The sequence below is a fragment of the Oryzias melastigma genome, linkage group LG21 (genome assembly GCF_002922805.2).
Source record: "Oryzias melastigma strain HK-1 linkage group LG21, ASM292280v2, whole genome shotgun sequence".
In the NCBI taxonomy this organism is placed as follows: domain Eukaryota; kingdom Metazoa; phylum Chordata; class Actinopteri; order Beloniformes; family Adrianichthyidae; genus Oryzias; species Oryzias melastigma.
Window position 1 is genome coordinate 3,424,427 of NC_050532.1, and position 25,033 is coordinate 3,449,459.

Consider the following 25,033-nt stretch of genomic DNA (forward strand, 5'->3'; position numbering starts at 1 on the left):
GAGGTGAAACATCATTTTCTGCAGCACAAAAATCAACGTGCTGGCTCCAAAAAACCCAACATTTTAACTACCAGAGATGATGAGTTATTGAGACAAAAACCAGAGCTGGAGCTGAAGTAAAGAAAGTTTGTTTTTAAAAGGGACAAAATGAATGTCTGTAAAAATAAAGTTTGTTTAATTTGTTTTTATAGATAAAACCCTGATTCTTTTTTTTCATCCTAATTTGAAGCAGACTTTATCTCAGAGATCTTAAAACTTTAGAGCTATAGAACACCAGGATAGGTTTGATTTGCTATAAATTATTTTTACAAAGTCTCCATACTCTCCTCATTGTAAGAAACTAAATCCATGACATCAATGCAAATTTAAAGTTGTCCTTGTTTTATGTGCATTGTTTTAAACTAGCTTTTATAGTTAAGAATTCAAGTGAAAGACAAACTCGGCATTTTACAGATTAGCAAAACGACCCCAAATAAATGAAAAAAGTTAGAAACAAGTTTTCCCCTTTTTAATACAATTTTTTATATTATCAGAATAAATTATTTTTCCCCAAAATTTCTTGGGTTTTTTGCATTAGATTTCAGTTTCTGCATTTCATTTGAACTCTCTGCTCCTCTGTTGTGTGATTGAACTGAAACACACTTGATCTCCATTAATTTGAGTTTGGTTTATGTAAACACTTTTTTATGCTTCAGTAACATAATTTATTTTAAAGCTATTATTAAATGTATTTTGCAAAAATATAACATATGAAGTTTCCAATCAGTTATTAGCTTGAAAAGCTTCTCAGAAAAATGAAATCATATTTTTGTTGCTCATTTCCTCTGCAAGAGTGACATCTGGCGTACACAACCTCTTATGTACCAATGTATATTTGGAACCAGTTCATATCTATTTTTTGTCTGTTTGAACTGAAGCCCCCCCCTTCTTCAGCCTGCAGAGTTTTGAGGGATTTTTTGTCCATAATTGTGTGATTAAGTGTGTTGTTGTATTGAAGGAGCCTGGTGGATGTGGTGTACGCTCTGAGGGATGAAGTTCAGGAGCTCAAACAGGTGAGAATCCACAGATGTTTTATTCAGCATCAACTACAGTATTTTTCAGAGTACAAGTCACTTGTTTTTGGAATAGTTTATAAAGGATACGACTTATACTCAGGTGCGACTTATCTGTTGATAAAATAAGAAAAAGGCTTGTGTGTTTGTTATTTTCCCTCTAACAACCGCTAGATTGCACTATAGGTTTGTGTATCGGTATTTGCTACTGACAGCAACACAGAAGAAGCATGACACTGGCGGAGTTGTTCCAAATCAACTCAGATAATGTAGAATTCAACGGATTTAGTGATTTGAAGTGATATAAAGACTTTGTTGACTTGTTAGCATTTTCTTAATGGTAATTTTATATTATCTGAATAATTGTTCTTGTTTTTTGCTAATATAGTAGACAGAAATTAAATTCCTCCTGTGTTTAATTAATCTAAATGCAGTTATTGTATTGAAGTTTGCATATTTTCAACCTATTATTGTTATCTATTCCGTTATAGTCTTTCAAGATAAAATGCCTGTTCCTTTTCTCCCAAATGTGCAACTTATGTGATTTCATTTTTTTCCTTCTTTGTTATGGATTTTTTTGGCTGCTGCGACTTGTAAAAAAAAAAGCGAAAAAGACAATATCTTTGGTGACATGTCGTGCTTGACTGCAGGATAATAAGAAGATGAAGAGGACGCTGGAAGAGGAGCAAAGAGCTCGAAAAGACTTGGAGAAAGTAGTGAGGAGGGTGCTGAAGAGCATTAATGACCCCACCTGGGATGAGACCAATCTGTGAGGCTTTGCTCTTCACCATCTTCAGAAAGAACAACTCGGATGGACTTGGATGAGTTGAGGCTGGCTGTGTGAGTGTGAGTGCTGTGAACAGCCACGCCCACCGTGATGCATTCAGGTGCTTCTTTTTATGAAATGACATTCCTTGAGCGCAGAGGAAAGGACCAATCAGGAGAGAGGATTCCTGCTCTGGATCACTGTCCAATGGTACATGTGTGGTACTTTTAAAGTCTTATTGAAGTGTGAACTTGAAACCTGCCATTTCATCATTTCTATTTAAGTTTTTATTGAATTATTTTTACTGAAAAGGTTCGAACACTTGTTGTATTTTAGCCCATATTGAGCCTCCATCAGAAAACTCATTGTTTATATCAGGGTTTATTTTTTTCTCCTTTGTTGCGTTACTTCGTAATCTGACTTTGTGTCGTCCTCAGTGAATTGTAAAGATATTGAACCTCTGTAAATACTGTTAGAACTGCCTTTTCCTTTAACAGAAATACAGGAATCGGTTGGAGAACGACTTTATCACCTCAGAATCAATCAGCTGAACCTCTAAGATCTGTCTCATCAGGACTTGAATACTCTTGACAGTTACTAGGTATAGTAAAAAAAAGCAATTTAGATTGATTTATTTCATGCAATTTCATCAATAAAAACAAAGGAAAAAAGAATAAATTGCACAAATCTATAGATGAAACATAATGACGCACATCTCCTGTAACAGCTGGAATACCAGATGATGAAATCTCACATTATCAGGAAAACATAAAAAAGAGTTTTTTTCTAAACTGAATATTCACCAAAAGTTTTGACATCTTTTCTCATGATGAATCCTCTTCATCTCAGTGCAAAGTGCTGCTTTAAAACTAGGAATTATAGATCTGGACAGCTCAAAAAATGGAGAACGACAGAGTAAGTAGTAAGGAAATTTTGAAAAGCAAAAGGATAATAAAACCTTATTTTAGACCAAAAATAATAATAAAAAAAAATAAGGGCAAATGAGACTAAAATGCAGACTCGAACGACAACGAAAATGTTTTTTTGTTTTTGTATTCATACTTGTTTTATGACAATGATCTTGAACATGAAAACTATCACATTTAAGTTTGTTTTCCATCAAATCCTTGCAGAAAATGTGGAGAACGGTTTTGATCCGTGTCCGCTCCCGTTTGCAAGAACGAACCTACTGTGTGATTGTGTGGAGATTTGTGGAGGAGACAACTGGGTTGTCAACCTTTTCTCTGCGCCTCTCACCTTGTCGTGATGAAAAGAAAAGGCCTTTTGTTTTTCACGCTGCATGTTCCCCACCGTGGAACAAAAGCTGCATTCATCTTGTGAGGCAGATCTCAGAAGATAATGGTCCAGCATCTCCACATCTTGACCTTCCTTGAGTTTGTCAGGCACTGCTGTCACTCACTGTTCAAATAGAAAAAGCAGAGAAGGGAGGCATCTGATTGGTTAGTTTATAGCTTTAATAACTTAAGCTACAGAAAAGTAGGGTTAAAAAAAGAGTATGTTATGAAGATATCAGCAAGAATGGTCCCATCTTCTGCTCATCCAGGATGATGCCAGACATACAGTGGAGCAAAAAAAGTATTTAATCAGCCACCAATTGCGCAAGTTCTCCCACCTAAAAAAATAGGAGGCCTGTAATTTTCATCATAGGTTTACCTCAACTATGAGAGAAAAAATGAGGGAAAAAATCCAGAAAATCACTTTGGTCCATTTTAAATAATTTATTGTAAATTTATGGTAAAAAATAAGTATCATATTCTCTGTACTATAAGCTGCTACTTTTTTCCTAAGTTTTGAACCATCCGGCTTATACAAAGGCCATACCCATATTGGGGGGATTTTTCTTCCACAACTATCGGTGCTCTAACCGGAATTAGAATCAAAAACAAGATGGTCAAAAAATCAAGAATAGCCAATGCAACTTTTTATTTAGCAGATAGAACACACACGGCAAATTACTAACTGGTAATTATTTTCAAATCTTGCCCCTTCAGAAGAAGTTGGTATGATCCAAGTTTTGAGTTGAGGGCATTGAGCATGTTATCCAGGAATGAAACCGCGCTGCTGCAAGCCTAGCAACAATGAATCTATGGTAAGACGTTGGAGGTGGCCGGTAAATATTGGTACATTTATAGTACATAATCCCTCTGTACATGTAGTAAATATCTATTTTTTCAACACAGATATGTGCGGCTTATAGCCCGGTGCGGTGCGGAAGAATGATACAAGAATGTTAAAAATACAATTTTTATTAAAGTGGGTGCTTAATTACACCTCAATAAAAACATTTTCATCAAAGTGGTAAAAAAAGGAAACGATGCAAACAGATTGAAGTTTTCCAGTGACTTATGGATGAATAACGGTCTGAACTGAGCCCTGCTCCGGCCTCCCTCCTTCACTTCCTCTGACTCCGTCTTGCCTCCAGGATGGAGTGACAGCTTGTCACAGTGGGCGCTTCACAATTGAGCTCAGACCTCTCGACTATTGTGGAGCCGAGGAAGAAAAAAAAAAAGCATCAAGGTCTTCCTCTCTCTTTCTTTCCCTCCTCTCAAAGCGAAGAATCAATCAGCTGTACACACACACACATCCATACACACAACTCATTTCTTTTGCCTTCGTCTATTCAGCAGCTCAGTGATCATTTAGACTTGACATGTATTGTGAAAAACCGAGCTGCTTTGCCTCTTTCTTCCTCTCTTTCTTTCACTCCTTTTCTCTTTCATCTGTCCGTCATTAATGTCCAGGTCTTACAAAATACAAAGAGAGGAGAAGAAGAAAGCGAAGAGTGAGGGATGAATTGATGGATGGGAGGATAAGCACTCAATGTCCTTTCTTTAAAGATTTGTTATTGTACAGTACTGTCTCCCAGTCATTTTTGGTTGGTGTTTCAGTCTGAAAGCCCATCCATGTGCTCTTTTGTATGGGAAAGCAATAAGGCCCCATTGAATGAAGCTGAATGGACCTGCCATCCTTAGGGGCTGAGGCCTGAGGACTCCTATTCTTTAGCCCCCAATCTAATTGGAGCTGAAATGAAATGGAGGTTTCTTATGAAAATAGGCTTTGTTTGGCTGCAAGGCTGGTAATTCATAAACAATAAGCAGGCCCCATTGTGTGGATAATAATATATTCATGCCGCTGGAGATGGGGAGAAAGCAAAGCGAAGGCTGAGGATATATAAGGAGGATAGGCAGTGACAGCGATGGAGAGTAGAGGGATGCAAGGAAGGGGAGGAGGAAGGGCTAATAGCAAATAGTGGGTCAGGGAAAATTGGTAATAGTTGGGTTGAGGCAGAGGATTTGGGGAGAGGCAGTGAAAGGAGGGAAAATGACAGGAGACGGGAAGGTGGACGGCACAAAGATTAGGGGAGCAGGTTGGGTTTGAGTGGCACTAATCCTACAGGTTTGTCTGTCACGGAGGCGGGAGGCGAGCAGTGTCATCAAGAATGGAGGAGTACGCTGGAAGTGAAGGCGGACGGACTGCTCATGTGCAGACGAGAGCTGAGGCGAGGAGGGAAAAAGGAGGAGCGGAAAGAGGAGACCGGCGTGGCAGGAATCTGACAGGAGGGCTTTCACCCGGCAGCTGAGGAGCACAGGTGAGCCGTCTTCGCTGCATCAGTCTGCGCAGACCGATCTGCTGCTATGCATGTGGGAGCTCACTTATTAGTCAGAGGAGGGAAGAAAAGTTACTGTTTTCTGACTTCTTTGCTCTGAATTTGAGATACTGCACTGTTTCCTTCTTTTTATAAAGTAACGCTAACATGTGGGCAGTTAGCTGTCACTCTGCTGATGAATCACTGAAACTAAAGGAAGTTCTGTTTACTTTACAGTAAGTAAATCTAAAGTGCTACCTTAAAAGTGTATTTTCTCTGCACTGCAAAAACGGAATTTTGAGAAAAAAAGACCCTTTAAGAAAAAAATGTCTTATTTTTTACGAATCAAATCAAAAAAGTTTTTAATAGCAAAATAATTGTATTTTTTAGAAAACACGTCTTAGTGACAAGAGTATTGTTCTTAAAATAATAATTCTTGCTAAGATTATATTTTTTTGGCAAATATTTTTGCTTATTTACAGAAAATATGGCAACAAGGTAAGAATTTTTTAATAATTTATTTTTACAGTGTAAATTGGAAACTTCAGGAAAGACTTTGGTGTTTAGTCCTCTTCGTTTATTGAATGTAGACAGTATATTTATTTTAAAAAAGCAACATTTTGGGGGTTATCTGGATATCTTTGAAATAAAAAAGATAAGTTTTATATATTTTTTTCTCAAGTCTTAAAATTAAATTTTACCCCTGTATAGTCTCATCAGAGGGTTGACCATAGTGACAATCAACAACAACAAAAAAATATATATATAATTGAATTTTAGCTAAAATATCTCCTTTTCTCATGCATATTTGGGTTTCTCGTTGGCCTGTAGGTGGTGGTACAATTGCACACTTGACCATAATAACTGAGGGGCTTCAGACTGAGGGGTTTTACCACTAGATGTCAGCATTTATCAAGACATTCACGAGAACTCAAACTTTTTTTGCCTTATTTTTTAAACAATTCTGCACAATCCCATAAATATGTTCTTTCATTTTTATTTAATTTGTCAATATACTGCCTGCATTAGTCATGAACCTTAAAAGGGATTTCTTTATTCCAATACTCTGATTAGAGTAAATATGGGATTCAGTCTCTCCTGTCAGTAAAAATGAAGGTTTTGGTTTTATGGTAGCTTGTTGTCACCACAAGATGGCAATCATGCATAGTAAAAATCCTTCTGAAAGTGTGTACACACATATTTTTTTCAAATATCAAGCTGTGTCTGCATTTGCTGAGACTGTTTTGTCCTGATGAGTTTGTGTGGGAGCAGAGTTGGATGTTTCCCTGCTTCCAGTCCCCATTTGGTCGTTTTTTTTCCTTCTTTTGCATGCTGCAGACTATACTGGCTGCTGGCGGCGTTGGTCACTACAAGGGGGCTGGCATTCACTGCCTGGTAATCAGGCTTCGGGCAAACTGGGTGGCTGTAATTTGAATGGTTTGCTAGAGATTATCCCGAAATTATCCATGAATTATCCCCCAGAATTACGCTATAGCGGAGGCCCTGTCCAGGAGGAAGGCCAGTGTTGGACCAAAGATGCATAAGGAGGAGATTTGGATAGAATGGCGTTGGGATCATGTGTGTTTGTGTGATGAGTCTGCAATGACAGTGTGGGGTTAACCTCTTGGTGCCTGAATAAAAAAAAAAAATATATTGCACTGTGGTTTGATGGATATTTACATTAATAGAGGTTAATGAATCAAATTTTTGTACACATTTTTGTACGCTTTTTTTTGTTTCCAAAAGGTGAAAAAAGAAAATTCGACTCAAGCATACACACTGCTCCATAACTATCATCTTATTCTTCAGGCAAATTGCACTGCAAGTCATTTTCATGCAAGGCATTTTCTCTGGAAGCTGCAGGTTTTTCAAGCCTAAACTCATCATTGTGTGGCGGTTGTCACTGCGCATCATGCTGTCATTAAAGCCCAGATACATGGGAGTGGAGCTGTTGAAGCTGGGAAAGTGCTGCTGAACCTCTCTGTGATAAGTGTTGAGAAAACAGGTCAGTAGATTGTCCTCCAGCCTCAATCTGAGTTATTTTCCCTGTCTGAGAACACAAATTATTCCCCGTATTCATTCCATAAACAGACCACCGGCGGAGCAGAGCCGGCGCCGTTTGTTGTGGTCGCCCCTGCACTCAGTCATTTTCCTGCACCTAAGCTGTATGGGAGGAAGCATGGTCTCACTCTGTCACCCACAAATGTGTCACTTCCAAATAGATGATCAAGAATTAAATAAAGTCGTTCTGGTAAATGCACACGTGCAAGGAGGAGGAGGAGGGGTAGGGGGCAAAAAGAGGAGAGGCGGAAGCGGTGAAAGGTTAAGTACTCTCCCTCTTTTTGGACGCTGTACTTCCTGCGGGGCCTTGTTCCTTGACCTGCTGGTTAGAGGAGAGAGGTTGCCAAAAAAAAAAAAAATTGAGAGCAACGGAAGGAGGGAGAAAAGGCTAAAGCGACATGTGAGGTTTGCAAGGTGAGAGGTGGAAGAGCTGAAATGGGAGGAGTATTTGCCTCTTACTGATGGGGAACAATGGGACACGCAAACCAGCGCACGCGCGCGCTCAAACAGAAACAAAAAATGGACATTCTCGCACACAAACTCACACACACTTAGGAGTACAGGCCCAGCAGGCGTATGAACTTCAGTGCAGTTGTTGCCATGGTGATACACTGAGTTGCTGACCCCCTGACTCCATTTTTCCTCTCGCTTGGCTATTAAAAGAGATGATTGACAAGTGTCCAAATGTCAGCCGACCCAGCCGGCCACACAGATTTTCTGTTTTTGGAGGGGTTATGCTGCTTTCACTCGCTGAGAGCAGGGGGACGTGTGTGTGGGGGTGTGCTGGTGTGTGTGTCTGAGAGCAAATCCAGTCAGTTCTAGCTTTTTAAGCTTCCGGACATAACATAAATATATATATGTGTCTATTTATGTTATTTAAAAATCAACATTTATTAACCAGAGCACCTCATGTCTGTAACTTGAATCTGCATTTGCAGGTTGATGGCTTCCAAAATTCGAGAAGTATTTCTAAACCATATTTTTAAATGAGTTAATTAGGGTCAAAATATCAAAGCAACTTAGTAACAAATGACATTATGCTTTTCTGTAACTCATCAGCTGATTAACATATAAGTTTTAGATTTACTGTCAGCTCCAAGAGACTGACGATGTTTCTATTTGTATTCCTTTACAATCCGTGTATCATTTGTTTTTTTTAGAATAAAATAAATGAGAAAAAAAAAGACTTAATATGGTTTCATTCTTTTGCTAAACTAAACCTACAAAATAAATCCAAGCTGCAATTTATTCTGATATTAACTTTAAAGCTGATATTTTGTTTAAATACATCCAGAGATTTCTTACTACTTATTTTAGTTTATTCTAATTAAAAGTGAACAATGTTCAAGTTCCACTTATCAAATTGTGATCTCTCCTTACATCCTTTACCTAATATTTTCTTTATTTAAAGGAAATATATTTTTAATTTTAAGCTTGAGTGACATATTTTTAAAAACACACTTTTAAATGTGTGACTGACGCTCGTTTCTATTCAACATTTTCTGCATCTCTTTACGCAGAAATCTTAATAAATAACTACATATAGACTCACTCTGATAAAAATTGTGTTTTTCATGTTTTCATCATGTTCTTATAGCATTTTTGATGATGGAGAACATAGGTAAAGAAATATATGATTTATAGTGCATTTTTACATACTTATTGATTCAAATCATTTTGAAATGAGAGTAAACAAAAAAATGGCTGAAGTCTTCCCGTTCCGCTCCATTTTGATGCATCCACTTAAGACAAATAGATCCATAAACGTCTTTCTTTTCCTCGTCTGAGTTGGAATCTGGATCAAACCTGTATGGGTGAACATCTCTGATATTGCTCACCAATTTTATGTTACACCGCTAATGCTAGGTTAGGGTTGTAAACTAGTGGGAGTGTCAACAACGGTATCATGGGAAATGAGAGGAGGCCCCGCCCAAAACTCAGGTGAATTTCTAATTTCTTTGGAAAAACTATGTCCTAGAAAATAACATGTATATATTTTTTTAAAATTGGCTTCAAAATCAGAATCAGAACACTTTATTAATCCCGGAAGGAAATTATATTTTTAGGACTCCAATCGCTAAATTTCAACATGGGCAAACTAAGAAAAGCTGTTACAAAAAACATAGCAGTGTAAATAGAACTGTGTAAAATGAAATGTATAATGCTGTCAGGTGGTTATATGAAGTACACAAGTTTTTATAGAACCGTTGTACACTTGTGTTGGCACACAAAGGAAAGACTCTCTGTAGCTCTTGGTGTTCCCCTGTATCGCCCCAGGAGCAGGTGGAGGGGGTGAGTGGAGTTATCCAGGAAGCTTTGCAGTTTTTGAAGGATCCTTTTCTCCATCGCCGTCTCTCAGAAGTCCAACTTTTTTAAACTTTTGGTTCTTTTTGGTTTTTTCACAATAAAGTAAGCATGATTTCAGAGAGAACAAACAAACAAAATACAGCACACCTAGAACTTCTAGAGTAAGAAGTAACTAGGTGCCATTAAAGAAACAAGCTGCAAACAGTGATCATCTCTGAGATTAAGTCAGTTCACAGTTTGGACTATTATGGTATGTCATCAACAAATGTACAACAAGATCAGGAAAATCCATCCATCTGTTGCACCCCTTTTGGGGTCATGAGGTCGCTGGAGCAGCCACTGTAAGCCAAAGGCGGAATACATCCTGAACAGGTCACTAGTTCGATGCAGAGCCACACACTCACATGCACACCAAGAGGGAATTTAGAGGCTCCAATTAACATACAATGCATTTTTTTTGGACGGTTGGAGGAAGTGCTAACCACTGCACTAGTGTGCAAGAAAATCAAGAGTTATAAAGTCTGTTTTTATTTTATATTTAAAAAATCTGTTATATTCTAAAAAATAACCTTAAAGTTAAGCTTCTTACATCCAAACAGAGCTACTCAAGCTGTCAAACGCAGTGGTGGGAGGTTAATGATGTGGGTTTACATACTCTCAGACATTTAACTGTAAAATCCTTGGTTTATTAGAGTTGTCAGACAGTGAGACCACTTGTTCTGAAGTTAAACCTTTGCTGAACGTGGATTATGGAATTAACACCAGCAGCACTTTATGCTTTCATGAGAAGTAAAAGTGTGTGAAATGACCATGAAAGGTCATATAAAGAGCACACAAAGAGAGGGTTTATGGTGACGGCAAGGAAGAAAGAAAAGACATAAACAAAAATACCAGAACGTAATACTGAAGTAAAGTCACAAAACTGGATGAACCTTTAAAGTTGGCTGGTGTAAGAGTCATCAACCTGTTCTGATGTAGCATCCTCATCAACTAAAGATGGTCATTTACTAAAACTTGAAAAAGCCTCTTTTCTTCAGCACCTTCAACTGAAAGTGTTTTTGGAGTCTTGTTTTTGTGACTAACTATTGACTGCATATGAGAACTGGACTGAGTGAGTGTGACATCACCCATAAAAAACGACTTTCTACCAAATAAAGTCAATTAATTTTTTTTGCAATACAGATCTTGCCCCGTTGGAGTCAGAAATTGTCAGTAAGCAGTGATTGGTCTGAGTCATTGTTTCTATGGAAGCCACTCTGGCCAATCAGGAGTGAACTTGTTGAAAGGCCACACCCCTTCCACTGAAACTGGACTCAAACGTTTTGAACATTCAACGTGAGACCACATGTTTCTATTAAGGTGTCTGATTGGTCAGTTTGAATAACTTGCAATTATCAAAAAATGTAATTAAAAAAAATTAGGATTATCTGAATGGTTATTCTGACAAATAGAATGACTGACTAATACACTTTTATTTCTCAATAGAAGTCAATAGGATTTTGGCTTCTTGGAGACAGTGGGTACTTCCTGTTTGGAACACCAGGGGGGAGGAGTCACTCAGTCCAGTTCTCTATATGCAGTCATTGGTCTGACCTAAGAGCCAATGATCTTTTAGCTTCTATTTGGAAAGCATACACCTAATCCAGGTGATTAGCAGCAGGTAGGAAAAGGGGGATATCTAGAGTCAAACTCAAACACTGAAAAAATTGAAACATTGGATCACTTAACAAAAGTTCTGTTGTTTGTTACATGCAAAATGTTTAGTTTTCATCAAATTAAAAATTTGAGTTGATGGTTTTTCAACTTGAAAGTTTAAATTAATTAAAAACTAATATTTGTAAATGTAACAAATTGCAGAACTTTGGTTAATTAATCCAATGTTTCACTTTTTAGAGTGTTGTTTGACCTTTTGTATTTGTTAAGTTTAGTTTAACTCAAGGTGAAAAAGTGAAAAGTTTTCTGCACACACCCATCATTTTTATCTATACCAATTTTATCCAGATCAGTCAGGATAACCTGATCTTTGAGCCAAGACAAGGCACACCGACGTCACCCAGGAATAAATCCCAGAAAAGGACAAAAATTCTATATCGCAGTAAAAAATTGACCGATTGATTCATGATGGCCTATGAAACTGAAGTTAATTAAATGATCTCTAAAAACACACAAATAAACCAACAGGATATATGTGCTGATTGGATGTGAGTTAACACTCACCAATCATAACCATTACGAGATGAGGAAAACAAATTCTCAATGATATTTTGAAACATTAATTATATGTATATGCTTTTTCTAAAATTCAAACAGTGAAATTTCAAAGTTTCTTTTGTAAATCAAAGCTCAATTTTTGTGTTTTTTCTCATAAAACCTTCCCTTTTTTGCTGAAACATATAAATGCAGAGAACACACGCGCATGCACCAGCCTCTGCTGGAAAAGTAATTCAGTCACAACAAAGTGTCGACCCCCTGATGTTAGCGGCACACCGCACAAAGAAATCAGCGGAGATAAACACACATAATGTAGATGTATTTACATGTAAACACACATATCCTGGCCGGCACAAAGAAACGCTGCAAAATAAAGCCCCTTTGTGAGTGAAACAGGGTCATACATTTGGCTTGTCTTTTGAGCCGCTCCGATAACCCATTCGAGGCAAGGTGGCATCAGTTTGTGCCCCCCCCCATACCTTTTCTTTAGTGTTGAGTGCTCTGCTGTACGAATGTATATATACATAGCATCGATCTATATTACTTAATTCCTCCATAAAAAGTACTGGTTTCCTTTCGGCTGCTTTTTTGTGTTTTTCCCTCCATTTTTATTTATTTATTTTTTTTTTTTTTAAATACTTCCTCCTGTACATGTGCCTTTTGTATCCACTCTCCCTTTCTGGCTGTCTCATTGTGTGCCGGCTTGAAGAGATCAGTCTTATCTTGATCGCCCACAGCAACACATTAACCTCTCCTCTCTTATCGCTACACTGGTCATTAGTGCCAAAACCCTTAATGTCCTATTGACAGGGAGCATATAACACTGTGTGTGTTTCTCTGTGTGTGTTTTTGTTAGTGATTTAAATCTGCTGAGTTGGTGATCTCAGCTGATAACATTATTTGCATCTTTGGACAAAAATAAGTAAGAATGGGTAAACTTTTGTTCGTGTCTTTTATGCACTGCTTTATTATTGTCAGGCCTAAAAATAAAAATATCTACTTTAACCCTCAGTAAACTCACCAGGGAGATTAACAACCACATTAACAATGACGTAGGAAGGACACATCCCCAATCAGCAGCATAGTTTTCATTCAAAATGTACAGTGAAGCTTTCAAAAAGTTTTTAGCTTTTTGGTTTAAATCCTTTATGCAAAAAGCATCAAACCACTTGTGTTCCATATTTACCTTTATTTAGCTTCCACTTTAAGGTCGAAACATATGTAATTTTTTTACCATACGTTAGAGCTGCACATGGGCAATTTATGCAGAAAAGAAAAATTACTAATTTTCAAAATGGTGGCTTTTCTGTTTGTTTATTTCCATAGCAACCATTTTATGTTTTGGTCACCTGATGGTGACAGATAGATCTATGTAAGTTTTAGAAGAATCGGTAAAATTAAACTTTTGGATTTCCTTGGCAACGGAGGTTTTTCCTCGATCACGCCCACATTCCTCCTGTGTTCAATTATAATGTTATATTGTTTTGTTCTGCTTGAATCCAACAATTCATGTATTGCATTTTCACAATATTTCAGTTTGAATGTGCAGACAACAGGGAAACGCCACTTTTGTCTGCTCGCTGTGCTAGCACTGTAAAAAATCTGCAACTTCTAAATCCAGTATTTTTCTCCAAGTAGAATCCCAATGATGCTCCAGGAGTTGGGAAGTGATAGACTGAGATCCCTTGGAGAAGTCTCAATTTGTAGAAGCTACTAAAGGCCTATGTCCGAATACCCACCCTAATCCCTAAGTACTAAAAAACTATATAGTATGGGATTATGTAGTATCCTGGAATTTAAAGGCAATTCAGACACCATGCTCACTACTTTTCTTTCATTTTTTCTAAACGCCGAATATGACATCACAGATTTCTTGAGGTAAAAATCGACTCAATACCAACATTTCACAATGTCTATTTATGACTCCACTGTGATCTGATGCTGAAAATGTGGATGGTTTATAAAAAAATTACATTTAGACATAAATTGTTCAACCGCAATGTATTTTGGTCTGATTTCGCTAATGTAGTGTGCTGGTTTTTCGCAAATACTTCTGGGAAAATTCTAGTGCACTCGATTTTGGAATTGTGGATACGGACAGAACTGCAAAATGACAAACGCACTATATAGTGAGTGGTGAAGGAATTGACAAACAAAAGTATTTTTTTATTTTTATTTTAAGATGGCGGCCTCTTCCTGATGTCAAAGGTCAACCAAAGTGCGGTTGTGGTAACAGATTTAACCTGGTTATGTGTGTGTTCAAACTAAAGTTATTCTTCCCATATTGTGAGAAAATGTGAAAATCATCAAATTTCACATGCCTAAAATTCACTGTAGCCGGTTACTAGAAATTGAGTTTGTGGCGGGGGTTAAAAGTTCAGTCAAAAATGCAGTAAGAAAGAATTGTAAGACAATCCGATCTCTGCAGACCAGGACTGTTGTGGAACATAAGGAAAATTATGACACATAATAGTATGGAAGTTTTACAGATAAACTTCTGTATAATAGTATTATTCCTTGAAAAACATCACTGGAACTTAGTGGTTTTTTGGGGGGGTACATTTTTCACACAATTTTAGGATTGTTTTTGCTTTGTTTGTTGAGTCATACATTTTTATTTTATCTCTATGTGTTTGAATTTTATGCTATAAAACATAAATAAACAGTTTGATTTTAATTTTTGTGACTTTTGCAGTTTAATATTGTCAAAACTTGCCACTCTAAATTGAGTTCTTTGGGCAGTTGCAGGCTCCCTGTTTAAATATTGTGTAATATAATCAAAAATATCAGTAAAAAAGGCACAGTTGTACTAAAAAGATGGAAGTCAGTTGCTACAAAAAAAGTATTAAATATAAATAAATAATCAAGGAAATTATAAAGTATAAAAAAACTCAAAAAGGCTCCAGACTACTAAGAGTTAAAAGACACAACGATAATGGCGTCTATTATCAAAAAAAAAAAAATCTTTGGAGGTTGTTTTTTGTGTTAAAATGTGAACTTACAGATTTAAATCCTTTTATGAGAGAACTTTTTTTTTTTACTTTTACAGATTTTAAGGCATTTAGAAGGAATTGAATTAAAAAATCTCAAGTATGTCAGTATTGATTTTGAATGGGTTACACTGTGTGTCTCTTTCCTTACTTAAACCGAGTAAATTTGATGTTTTTTCAACCAGAAAGTGACATTTCGGCACCAATAAAATCACCAATCTTAAAGGATTTTGAATGTTGTTCATTTCTTTATTATATTTCTTCAACAAAAAGGCTTTTATACGTGAAAAAATAAAGCTGTGCATGTAAACCCTCATCTGCTCCAACTGGAAAACCCAAATCCCGTTCTGACAAAAAGAAATCGACTGCAGATAAATTTAGTTTGGAGTTACAGTAAATATCTGTCGCCAAATGCTGCACTTATCCGTCTGTTTTCTGGCTTTTCCTGGCTCTGTGTGTTAGCGGGTCTGACAATCTAACAGGTTAAAAGAATAATTGCAACTCTATTTACCCTAAACAGCCTCTCCTCTGCACATAATTGCATCCACTCGCACACAGAGACACAGACCCACTACAGACGCTCGCTCGCAGAGTGGGAGAGTCCCTGCACTAACATTTAGGTTGCAGCAGTCATGTGTTGGAGTGAACTCTCCTCTTGTCCTCCTCTTCATCGTAAAGCACTGTTAACCACTGGTGCTCTTTGAGAGAGGAATACACCCCACACTGAGCGTGCTCCGTGTGAGTGCACATTTCAGGACATATTCCGTTAAAAAACAAAAATACTCTCTTTAAATATATATATCTTTTAATCTATATTTGGAGGCTTTCAGCATCAAACCTTGAAAATCCTCAATTTCTAGCTGAAAACAATATTATGACAGTACTTTGAAAGGTAAAAACACTTAATTTTTCTGCAATTTGCCGTAAACGTGCATCATTTCTCCACTCTTGAGACAAGGTTAGGGCGTCTCTTTTGATTATCTGCCAAATAACAACAACATTTTATTCAAAAAGACTCAGACAAAGCGATATAATATCTAGTCAACATCCAAAAGTAAATACAGAGCATATCTGAAGTAAATATGCCATCTTTAATTAATGTGATTAAAAGCAGCTTTTAGTACCTACTAATATTTCTCATTTGGCATTGAGTCAAAGTGCTTAATGTTTTATTTTGAAAGCTTTATGCATGTGTCATTTTTAGTTGTAAGGTGATTTTATATATATATATCTAAACAGAATGCTTGTTTTCTCAGCGCTGCAGCATCCGCGCTCAAACATTGGTGGCGCTGCTGCTGCATTGTTCTTAAAGGCCGCTGCAGCAGCAGCTACACTGTGGGTCCACTCACAAACCGGCATTGCATTAGGAGACATTATCTAAATGCTCAACAAAGTGAAATTGGATTTACGGCTCCTTTTGCACCCCCTTCCCCTCCACCTCCCTTTCTGCCGTTTAACTAGCCCGCTCCAGGATCCCATTCTCTCCTTATTGTTAGGGGGAGTCAAGCGGGATCCTCTGCTCCTCATCCACTTTCAAATTGAATCAGCCTCAATTTGACCTTTTATGTACCAGAATCCGCTACAGATGTACAGTATGTGCATACAAGTCGGATCTGGCACACGCGTGTGTGTGTGCGCCCACATGTGCCCCCAGTGTCAGCTCACATTGCTTACAGTGAAGTGGGAAACAGCATCTCCTTATTTGCGGCAGAATAGACCAATTAGTGTTTAGCAACAGAGCAGGAACCCATGTGAATGTGTCATTGATTAGCAGGATTTGGCTAATCATCACATGTCATAAACTCACCCGTTAATGTCAGCTGGATCTCTTACAGTCCGCCTCCTTTCACTTTCTCAACCCATCCCTCCATCTCCTCTCCTCCTTTCAGCTTCTTCTTCCCGTCTGTCTTTCCGCACTTGTATTTTTGCCCATCTGTCTCCGTCTTCTTTTTCTTCCTTTTCCCCCTCTTCTCCATTTCCTCCTTCCTCTTTCTTCTTATTGTTGTTTTTTTTTTTCCTCAAATCTGAAGGGTTTACAGTAGGGCGGATGCTGACTTTCCTCCTCCTGCATGAGGACATTGTCTTATCTGCAGTTATTTTTTTGGCCTTTGAGGTTACTCTGCTCCTCATCAAGATGCCTTAATGACATCTTGTAATGTTAATTTATCTTTAACCCCCAAAAAGAAAGAAAGAAAGCATCACATTGTAGCCTAATTTTCCAGCATTGTGTTATATTGCTCAATAAGCTAAATCAGTTACATTTTGGACAAATTTTGAAACCAAAACAGTAAGAACTCAAAAAATTGCAGATTTTAAAGTTTGAGTATGAGAAAAAAGACACCCGATAGCAGACTAGTACAAACATCATATATATTTAACCCTGTAAAAACCCCACTAGATCAAATGATTACAATTTTTTTTAATTTTGGGATGAAAAACGCAAAAAATAAATCCAACATCTTGTTTTTGTGAGATATAGATATCATCAATTGATACATTAAGGAATTTGGTATGATTTTTTTTCACGTTGGTTTAAGATGCAAAAAAAATATTTTTTTTCTACTGTCTCAAATTTAAACCACAAATGAATAATACACTGTAATGATATTATAAAGAATTAATTAGCAACCAATTTTTCATTCTTATAATAAAACAAATGTCATAAAAAAACAATTAACAACAGCTAAGTTTTTCTCACTATATAGTTTTGAAAACTAACTAAACTTTTTCCCACCAAAAGTATTTTTGAGATTTCACGGAAGCAGCCATTTTGAAACGAGCAGGAAAAGACCTCGAGAACAATGTTGGTTTAAGATGCAAAAATGTCTCAAATTTTAACCACAGATTTTTAATACGGTGTAACAGTGTTGTAAAAAACAATTATCAACAAATATTACATTCTTTCAATAAAGCAAGTAGTCCCTAAAAAAAAAAAAAAAAGCTGATTAGTTAAAGTTTTGAAAATTAGCAAAACTTGTTCCCGCTAAAAGTGTTTTTGAGATCTAATGGAAAAATCCATTTTGAAACGAGCAGGAAAAGACCTTCACAACAATGTTAATTTAAGATACAAAAAATAGATTTAAAAAAAATGGGTTTCCACTGTCTTAAATTCAAACCACAAATTTTTAACATGGCGTAACGGTATTATAAAGAATTAATTATCAACAAACTTCACATTCTCTTAATAAAACAATCAGTCATTTAAAAGTAACAATTGATGAGATATTCTTACCATATAGTTTTGAAAACTAGCAAATCTTTTTTGAGACCTGATGGGAGCAGCGATTTTGAAAAAAAGCAGAAAAAACTTTTACTGCCCCTAGTGGAATGATGAGGAACTACCTGGCAGAAAACACAGGTTGGATTTTTAAAGAACTTTTTGATCATGCTAATGAAAAAGTGGTCTTTGGAGTGTATTTAAAATGATGTGAATGGTAGAGTTAAGGGAATTTCACCACTACATGTAAAAATATACCTTTTTTTCCCCAAAACTTTACCATTTTTAACAAATTAACATCTTCTACTGATTGCTTAAAAATAGTTTCAATGTTCAGCTTTTTAATAGTAAACAAATTCAGTCTGTGTTATTTTTTTTAGCTGTATAATTTGTGTTTGTTGTCATATTAATTAACATCTGTTTGACACAGTGTGGTGGCCAGCTGGGAGCGTGAAGGAGGGCATGTGGTGTTCATGTTAGTGTGTTTGTGGTTGCGTAAAGGGCGTACGGGGGGAGCATTTGATTTGTTGTGTTGCTAATGTGACACTGATTATACAGGTCACGGTAAAACAAAACCAAGAGACGCCGCAATGCTAATACAGACGCTGAGATAACAGCTTGTTGCACCCTCTTTGGCTAACAGTTACACCTTCATGTTACTTTGAGAAAACACTTTTGTGGCAAACTCACACAGAAAAAAAAAAAAAAAACAACAAAAAAGAAAAGCTTTCTCAATGACTTTAGCGAGCCACGCAGTGCCTTTTTGTGAGAGGTAGACTGTTGCCATGGAGAGAGGAGGTTAGTGAATTTGACCTATGCTATCATGCTAGCTTTGGTCCCGCAGCTGTAATTTTAAATGAGAGAAAAAAACATGTGTTTCTCACTGAATTGATTTATCCCTATGTTTATGAGTAGATAAGTGCAGTGATGCTTAGATGGAGGGTTATTTTCATGGGGTGACTCTTTTGTGTGTATTGTGTTTATCTAGGCCACTGTCGATGCAGGGAGTACTGTAGCTCTTTTGCTCTCAGCGGGGGCCCTCTTTTTGTGTTTGTGTGCACGGCTTTTCTCTATGTGTGCCTGCGATTTTCTTGTGTTTATGTGTTTGTCCGTCTCCGCCGCAGGTACAGCAAAGGCATGGGACACATTGTGGTTTATTAAGAGCAGTGCGTGAACAGACGGCCCTGCCACACAAACAGAATCAATCACAATAGGGTGGACGGAGTGAAAGTGAACAAACAACGCGGAGGGAATTTACTCGGATTTAATCATCACGTAACCTTTTCATTCCTTTGAATTAAGTCGGGCGTGTGGCCTTGGCGGAGCTTTTTCTTCCTTAATGTACTGCGAAAAAAAAAAAAAAAAGTAAATTCTTATCCCCGACTAATTCTGCCTGCTTTGATTTAAACGGGCAGCAAATGCAAGAAAATATGAGGGCGGTAAGTGGTCATCTGTCTGGGTTTTGGGGTAATTTGTCTGGGAGTGGGGGTGAACTGGTGGAGGTAGGCGGGGATGTGTCAATCATGTGTTTGACAGGGCCATGTAGGGTTTGTCATGTTGCCCGGCAGCCGAGGCAGAGGAGCGGTAGACCCAGGGGCCAAAAAAAGGTGACAGTCTGCCCCTGAAAAGTCCACACGACAGCCAGGGTGCAGATAAAGGCAGGCCGTTGCTCCACGAAGGTCAGCCGAGGGGTGATCCAATTCTCTGTGTTTGGGCGTCCGGAGATTGTGTGTTCACCTCTGTCAGCCCTTCCATATATAGGTCAGGACGAGTGAGACAGAGGCTCATAGAAATGGGAGGAAGGGTTGACATTGAAGAGAGGCGATGGTTAACCTGTGTGTATGAACATGTGTGTGAATGTATGTATAAATCGGCCATTTCTCCAGTCATCTGAACAGGCAATAAAGTGGACACCAACACTCCTTTTAGCTCTCGTTTGACCCTTGAAGTCCACAGTGGAAGGTTAGGGTGACTTCCATATTCATCGTTTTTTCTTTTTTTTTTTTTGTTTTTGTCCCTCACTCTATGTACCTTTTATAACTTCTTCTCCATTGTGTGTTTGTACCTTTGTCTCTCAGTATTTACCAAGAGTTTCTCTTTCAGGCTTCCTCCTCAGGGAAGAATTTCACCTTGCTTCTAAATGCTTTACAGAATCAGGCAGAAAAGGTTCTCTCGTATGACCAATCCTCGAGGATAGGGAAAATCAATGAAGTCCCGGTGCTTACAGGCTTTTTTTTTTTTTTTTTTTTTTTCATCACCAATAACGTTGTGATGAAAATATAGATCGAGGGTGATCTTGGTTTTGTTAAGACTGGCAAACGCAGTGATGGATTCAGTAAAGGACACAGAAATAGTAGGAGAGCAACATGGCCAAGAAGTCTGTAAATGAGCCAATAAACAGTCTCTATCAGTTGTGTTGTTATTTTCACATCTTCTCGTGGAAGCGTGGCATTGGGACGACCAAGGACAAACAGGTTTTTTTTTTGTGTTTATGCATAAAAGTCTGTCATGCAGAGGGGAGTTCATCTAAAAATGAAGGGCAGCGTGTCTCTTAACTGCCCTGCAGCTGTTAATGCGACAGAGCAACATGTTGCCATTTTTCTCCAAATAACAAGATTTCAAGTCACTATTATTGGAATAAAAAGTTCATTTTCACTTTACAGACTTAAAAACTTTTTTTCTTGCAATTTTAACACAGTTTATTATACCCAACACATACAATTGGTTAACCCTTTAACATCTGAGGCATCGGCGATGACGCTTAAACACAAAATTTGTAACATACTGCAACTTTTCAACCGTCAATAAGATAATTCCAGCAAATTCTGAAGGAGAAAAGCGTTGTTAACAATTAAAAAATTACAGTAAATCACTGGTGCTCTGTTGTTAAAGGGTTAAAAAGCTTGTCTATTATATTGGATAGTTATGACCCTGAAAAAGGCAGGAGGCGGAGCTAAAGAGGCAGAGCTTGTCTTTGAGAGTGGTGAGGATGGATGAGATCAGGAAAGAACACTTTAAACCAGGGGTGCCCAAACTTTTTTGCTAAAAGGGAGAAAATCTAAATGGGTTCCCAGTCCGTTGACCAAATACAATACTTTTTTTCATGACATAAAATAACAGGAGAAAGTAAAGAATATGGTTCAATTTATAAACCATCAGTGACCATGAAGGTTCTTGGGAATTTCTAACACAAAAAATAATCCCTTGTTGTGGGTTGTTTCACCCATACCTGCAGCTAAAGAAAGTGCTAACAACGCCACCTGGAGGCTGAAAGTATATTACAGTCCTAGAGTTTTGGAACTCCATAGAGAATCAATGGGAAGTGGGTAAGGGGTTTTAACTAAACACTCCTGCTTCCACAGTCGAGATTTAGCGAGCCAAAAGATAACCTTTGGTGGGCCAAATTTGGTCCGCGGGCCCCACTTTGGGCACCTATGATCAAGAGGAACAGTTCATGAGTAGCTACTTTCACACCACCCGTTCAGTGACCACTTCCAATGAAAAGTCTATGTAAATGCCCATAAATGCGTATTTTGGGCTTCTGCAATCAAAACTCTTGTGTTCAGGCATACGACCATTTTTGGGCTCTACATATGAAACCGAGTCAAACTTTGGCCAATCAGGAACTCTGATTTGGTGGTGATGTATGGATGGGTGGAAGACAGGTGGGCCAGGAGTTCTATTTTTTTCTGTTCATCTTGTGTTTTCACAGGAGGGTGAAGAGCAAAAGGCAGATTTACTCAAATTGAAGTAAAGTACTATATTTACGTACACATCAATATTTCAGTCTAATCCTGAATAATATGGAAAAGGGAAAACAAGTTAAGTAGCTATGTTTGGGATGAGCTTTACAGAGTTAAATGCATTTCAGTTATATATTGTAAAATCAAGTCCCGAGAATTAAGTAAAAGATTAATAAAACTTTATTTTTTTGTTTGCTTTAAATAAGCAAAAAAAAAAACTGTCAATTTGGTAATAAAAAATGTTTTTTACCCATAATTCTTATTGTAAGAAAAACAGTCACTAAAACATTAAACTAAAATCATTTTACTTTTGAAAAATTTAACTTTTCTGAAAATTTTAGAAATTTTCTTGAACCAATTACTTTATCATTTTGCTATTTATATGAAGTAAAATGATCAGATTATTAGTTAATATGTTCAAATTAAACAGTTCATACATATGTTTTTTATCTTTTAGGGGAACAACAAACTAAATGTCATCATTATAACTGATATGATGAATAAAATATTATTGCTGGTTTTTCTTTTCTTAGTGTTCTTCACACTGTGTTGGTGCAGTCCCCTCCTCTCCTGCCCCTCCTCAAACCATACATTCATCCCATGGGCAAAGCCAGGGGCTACAGCTTTGTTTGTGCTCCTCACTAAGTGATTTTTAATCAACTGGTCTGCATGAATCCTCCCAGGGGCCGGAGCAACTGAAGCTATGAGACACCGAGCTGCTGGCTGATGAATTCTCTGCAAAAGACTGAAACTGGAGCAACAGTGAACCAAACTCATTAAGATCCAGTAAAATAGTTTGTTTTTCTGAAAGGGTTTATTGTTTGAACATGACTTGATTTTTTTGTTAATACTCCACATCCTGCCCTTTACATTAAAGGCTGTGCCACACAGACACTACGTTCATTTTGCGCACACTGATAACAACTGGTCATACAGGGAAATAGGTGGAAAAAATGAGAAAAGTTGTGATCTTTTACGTCAAATTTTCACAGATGCATCACGAATTAACCAAATTAAAATCATGGAAGAAGTACAAATAAACCACGCAAAGTACATGTAAACCCGCGCTTCACTGAATTTCTTCATTTTAGCCTCGTCTCCACTGAACAGTCGGTTACTGGAGGAGTAGTACGGGTCGGACCGGTTAATTCTGTTTCCACTCAGTTAAACCTCACTTCCTCTGAGTGGTTTGTTTTCACGATGCCTTCGTGGTGTAGACCGCTAGCGTGTCATTGTAGTGTGACAACTAGACAAGTAGCAACAATGAAGGTCATCCAGCAGCTCCTCTTTATTTTACTTTACTTCTGATACATCGTGTATAACAGGAATTTAATGTTGTTTGAAAGAAGATTGTGGGCGTCTAAGAAGAATACTGTCGTAAAGAAGGAAGCTGAACTGCTAGCGTAGCGCTTTCTGCCAATCAACGGGTGGCAACAGTGGCTCCACCCCTTCCAACCCATTCCTTTTGCACCCATCGTGGGTGAATCCCACAGACCCCCGGCTGGGGAAATCCGTGAGAAGGGCCCAGCACCCCTCCAGAGTTGTATCCGCGTCGACCGTACCTGGCTGTCTCTCGCAACCCGCCTTCCATAAGGCGCGGACACCGCTCCACGAGAGATCCAAACCCACCCGGATGAGATGGACAGTCAAGAGGTCAAGAAACGAATGAAACCAGTCTCATCTGACCGTTTGGTGAAACTGGGAGTCTATAAAGACATTAAAAACCAGAATTCTAGTCCCTACACTGCAAAAACTGAATCTCAAGAAAGTCTAAAGACCATTGCTTCTAGGAAATGGTCTAATTTTCTGTCCTGCAAGAAAACAAAACTTATTAAGAAAGTTTTTTAATACCAAAATAATATTAAAGCAAAATCAAGCAAAATAATATTGGACAAAGACATTTTTATTCTTAGAATAATAATTAACATAAGAAAGCATTTTTTTCTCATCAGCAGTCACAACGGCGCTACGGAACACTGACAGGTAAATCAGGAAATCATGCTTTCTTGATTTTTATAGTTTTATATTTTTTATGGAAGAATTGTTTTCAGATTTCAAATTCATTTCCTAAAATGCTATAACCTTGAGGGATTTTTGAGGGATTTAAAGTACTTTTATGACATGGTTATAACAGCCTCTTGCTCATGTAGTTCCTTACATTTTGTTTGGTTTATTAAAGTGTTTGAACTCTTAGAAGTGTCTTTGCAGGGTTTCCCATGCGTCTCAACTGATGTAACAAAAAAACAAAAAAAAGTAGTTAGATGAGTTGACGGTAGGTGAACGTATCGACAATTTGGAAACCTTGAAATACGTATCAAGTATGAAGTTCTGTTGTGTAAGGAAGCACAAGATTATGTTTTGGTTTTCTGAGTATGCGTTCTTTCACACTGGAGCAACTGCTTGACATTTCAACATTCTTTTGTATTGTTGGTGATGCTTGTTGTAGCCTTAAAGCCAATTTTCTTCCTGTCATTTGTATTTACTGGATGATAGAACTGGACTTGGGGATCTACATTAGTTAAATACCTTCTTTGAAGAAACATGTTTCTGACATGTTCTTGTAGCATTTTTCTGATGATGGAGGACATGTATAAAGAAAATTAAGCTTAAAATTGAAGAACTTTTGACTAAAAATGTCTTTTATGAATTTTAGATCAGTGAACCGGATCGTTCAAAATGAACCAACTACGAATCTCAACAGGAACCACCAATTATAATATGAATCAAATCCTTGGTAAAATGAATCATGACACCTGTACAATCTAGAGTTTCACATCCAATTTTCTTGACTTGTTTTTGTACCTGAAACCTATTTCTTATAATTCCAGCATCTCACATATCTGAACAATAATCTACTGACATTCCAGTGATGAAGAAGGCTGGTGTTTTACAGTACTAAAGATTGTGACTCTTCAGAGTGAAGGAGACATTTGTCTGCATTTCTTCTCACAGCTTGATTTGATTCTCTTTTTATTATTACATCCCCAAATTCTCCTAAAATCAAAGATATTGCTAGACCTGGAAGCTAGAAACTAAGACGTATTAAAGGAATTATTTTTTGTACAAAAATAAAAAAACT

At 37.5% G+C, this 25,033-nt stretch overlaps 2 protein-coding genes across 2 annotated transcripts in view; both read left to right on the forward strand.

Moving 5' to 3' along the window:
• arhgef7a (Rho guanine nucleotide exchange factor (GEF) 7a) overlaps positions 1-2,434 on the forward strand; it is a 38,783-nt gene extending 36,349 nt beyond the window's left edge. Inside the window, exons 21-22 of the mRNA XM_024286181.2 lie at positions 998-1,052; positions 1,703-2,434. Coding sequence (XP_024141949.1) covers positions 998-1,052; positions 1,703-1,825 — 178 coding nt within the window. The 3' untranslated portion in view covers positions 1,826-2,434. The remainder of the gene's footprint in view (positions 1-997; positions 1,053-1,702) is intronic.
• A 2,569-nt stretch (positions 2,435-5,003) lies between these two features.
• The window catches only part of sox1a (SRY-box transcription factor 1a), a 121,932-nt gene continuing 101,902 nt past the window's right edge, over positions 5,004-25,033 (forward strand). Inside the window, exon 1 of the transcript XR_002920781.2 lies at positions 5,004-5,428. The gene's annotated coding sequence lies outside the window, so the exon portion shown is untranslated. The remainder of the gene's footprint in view (positions 5,429-25,033) is intronic.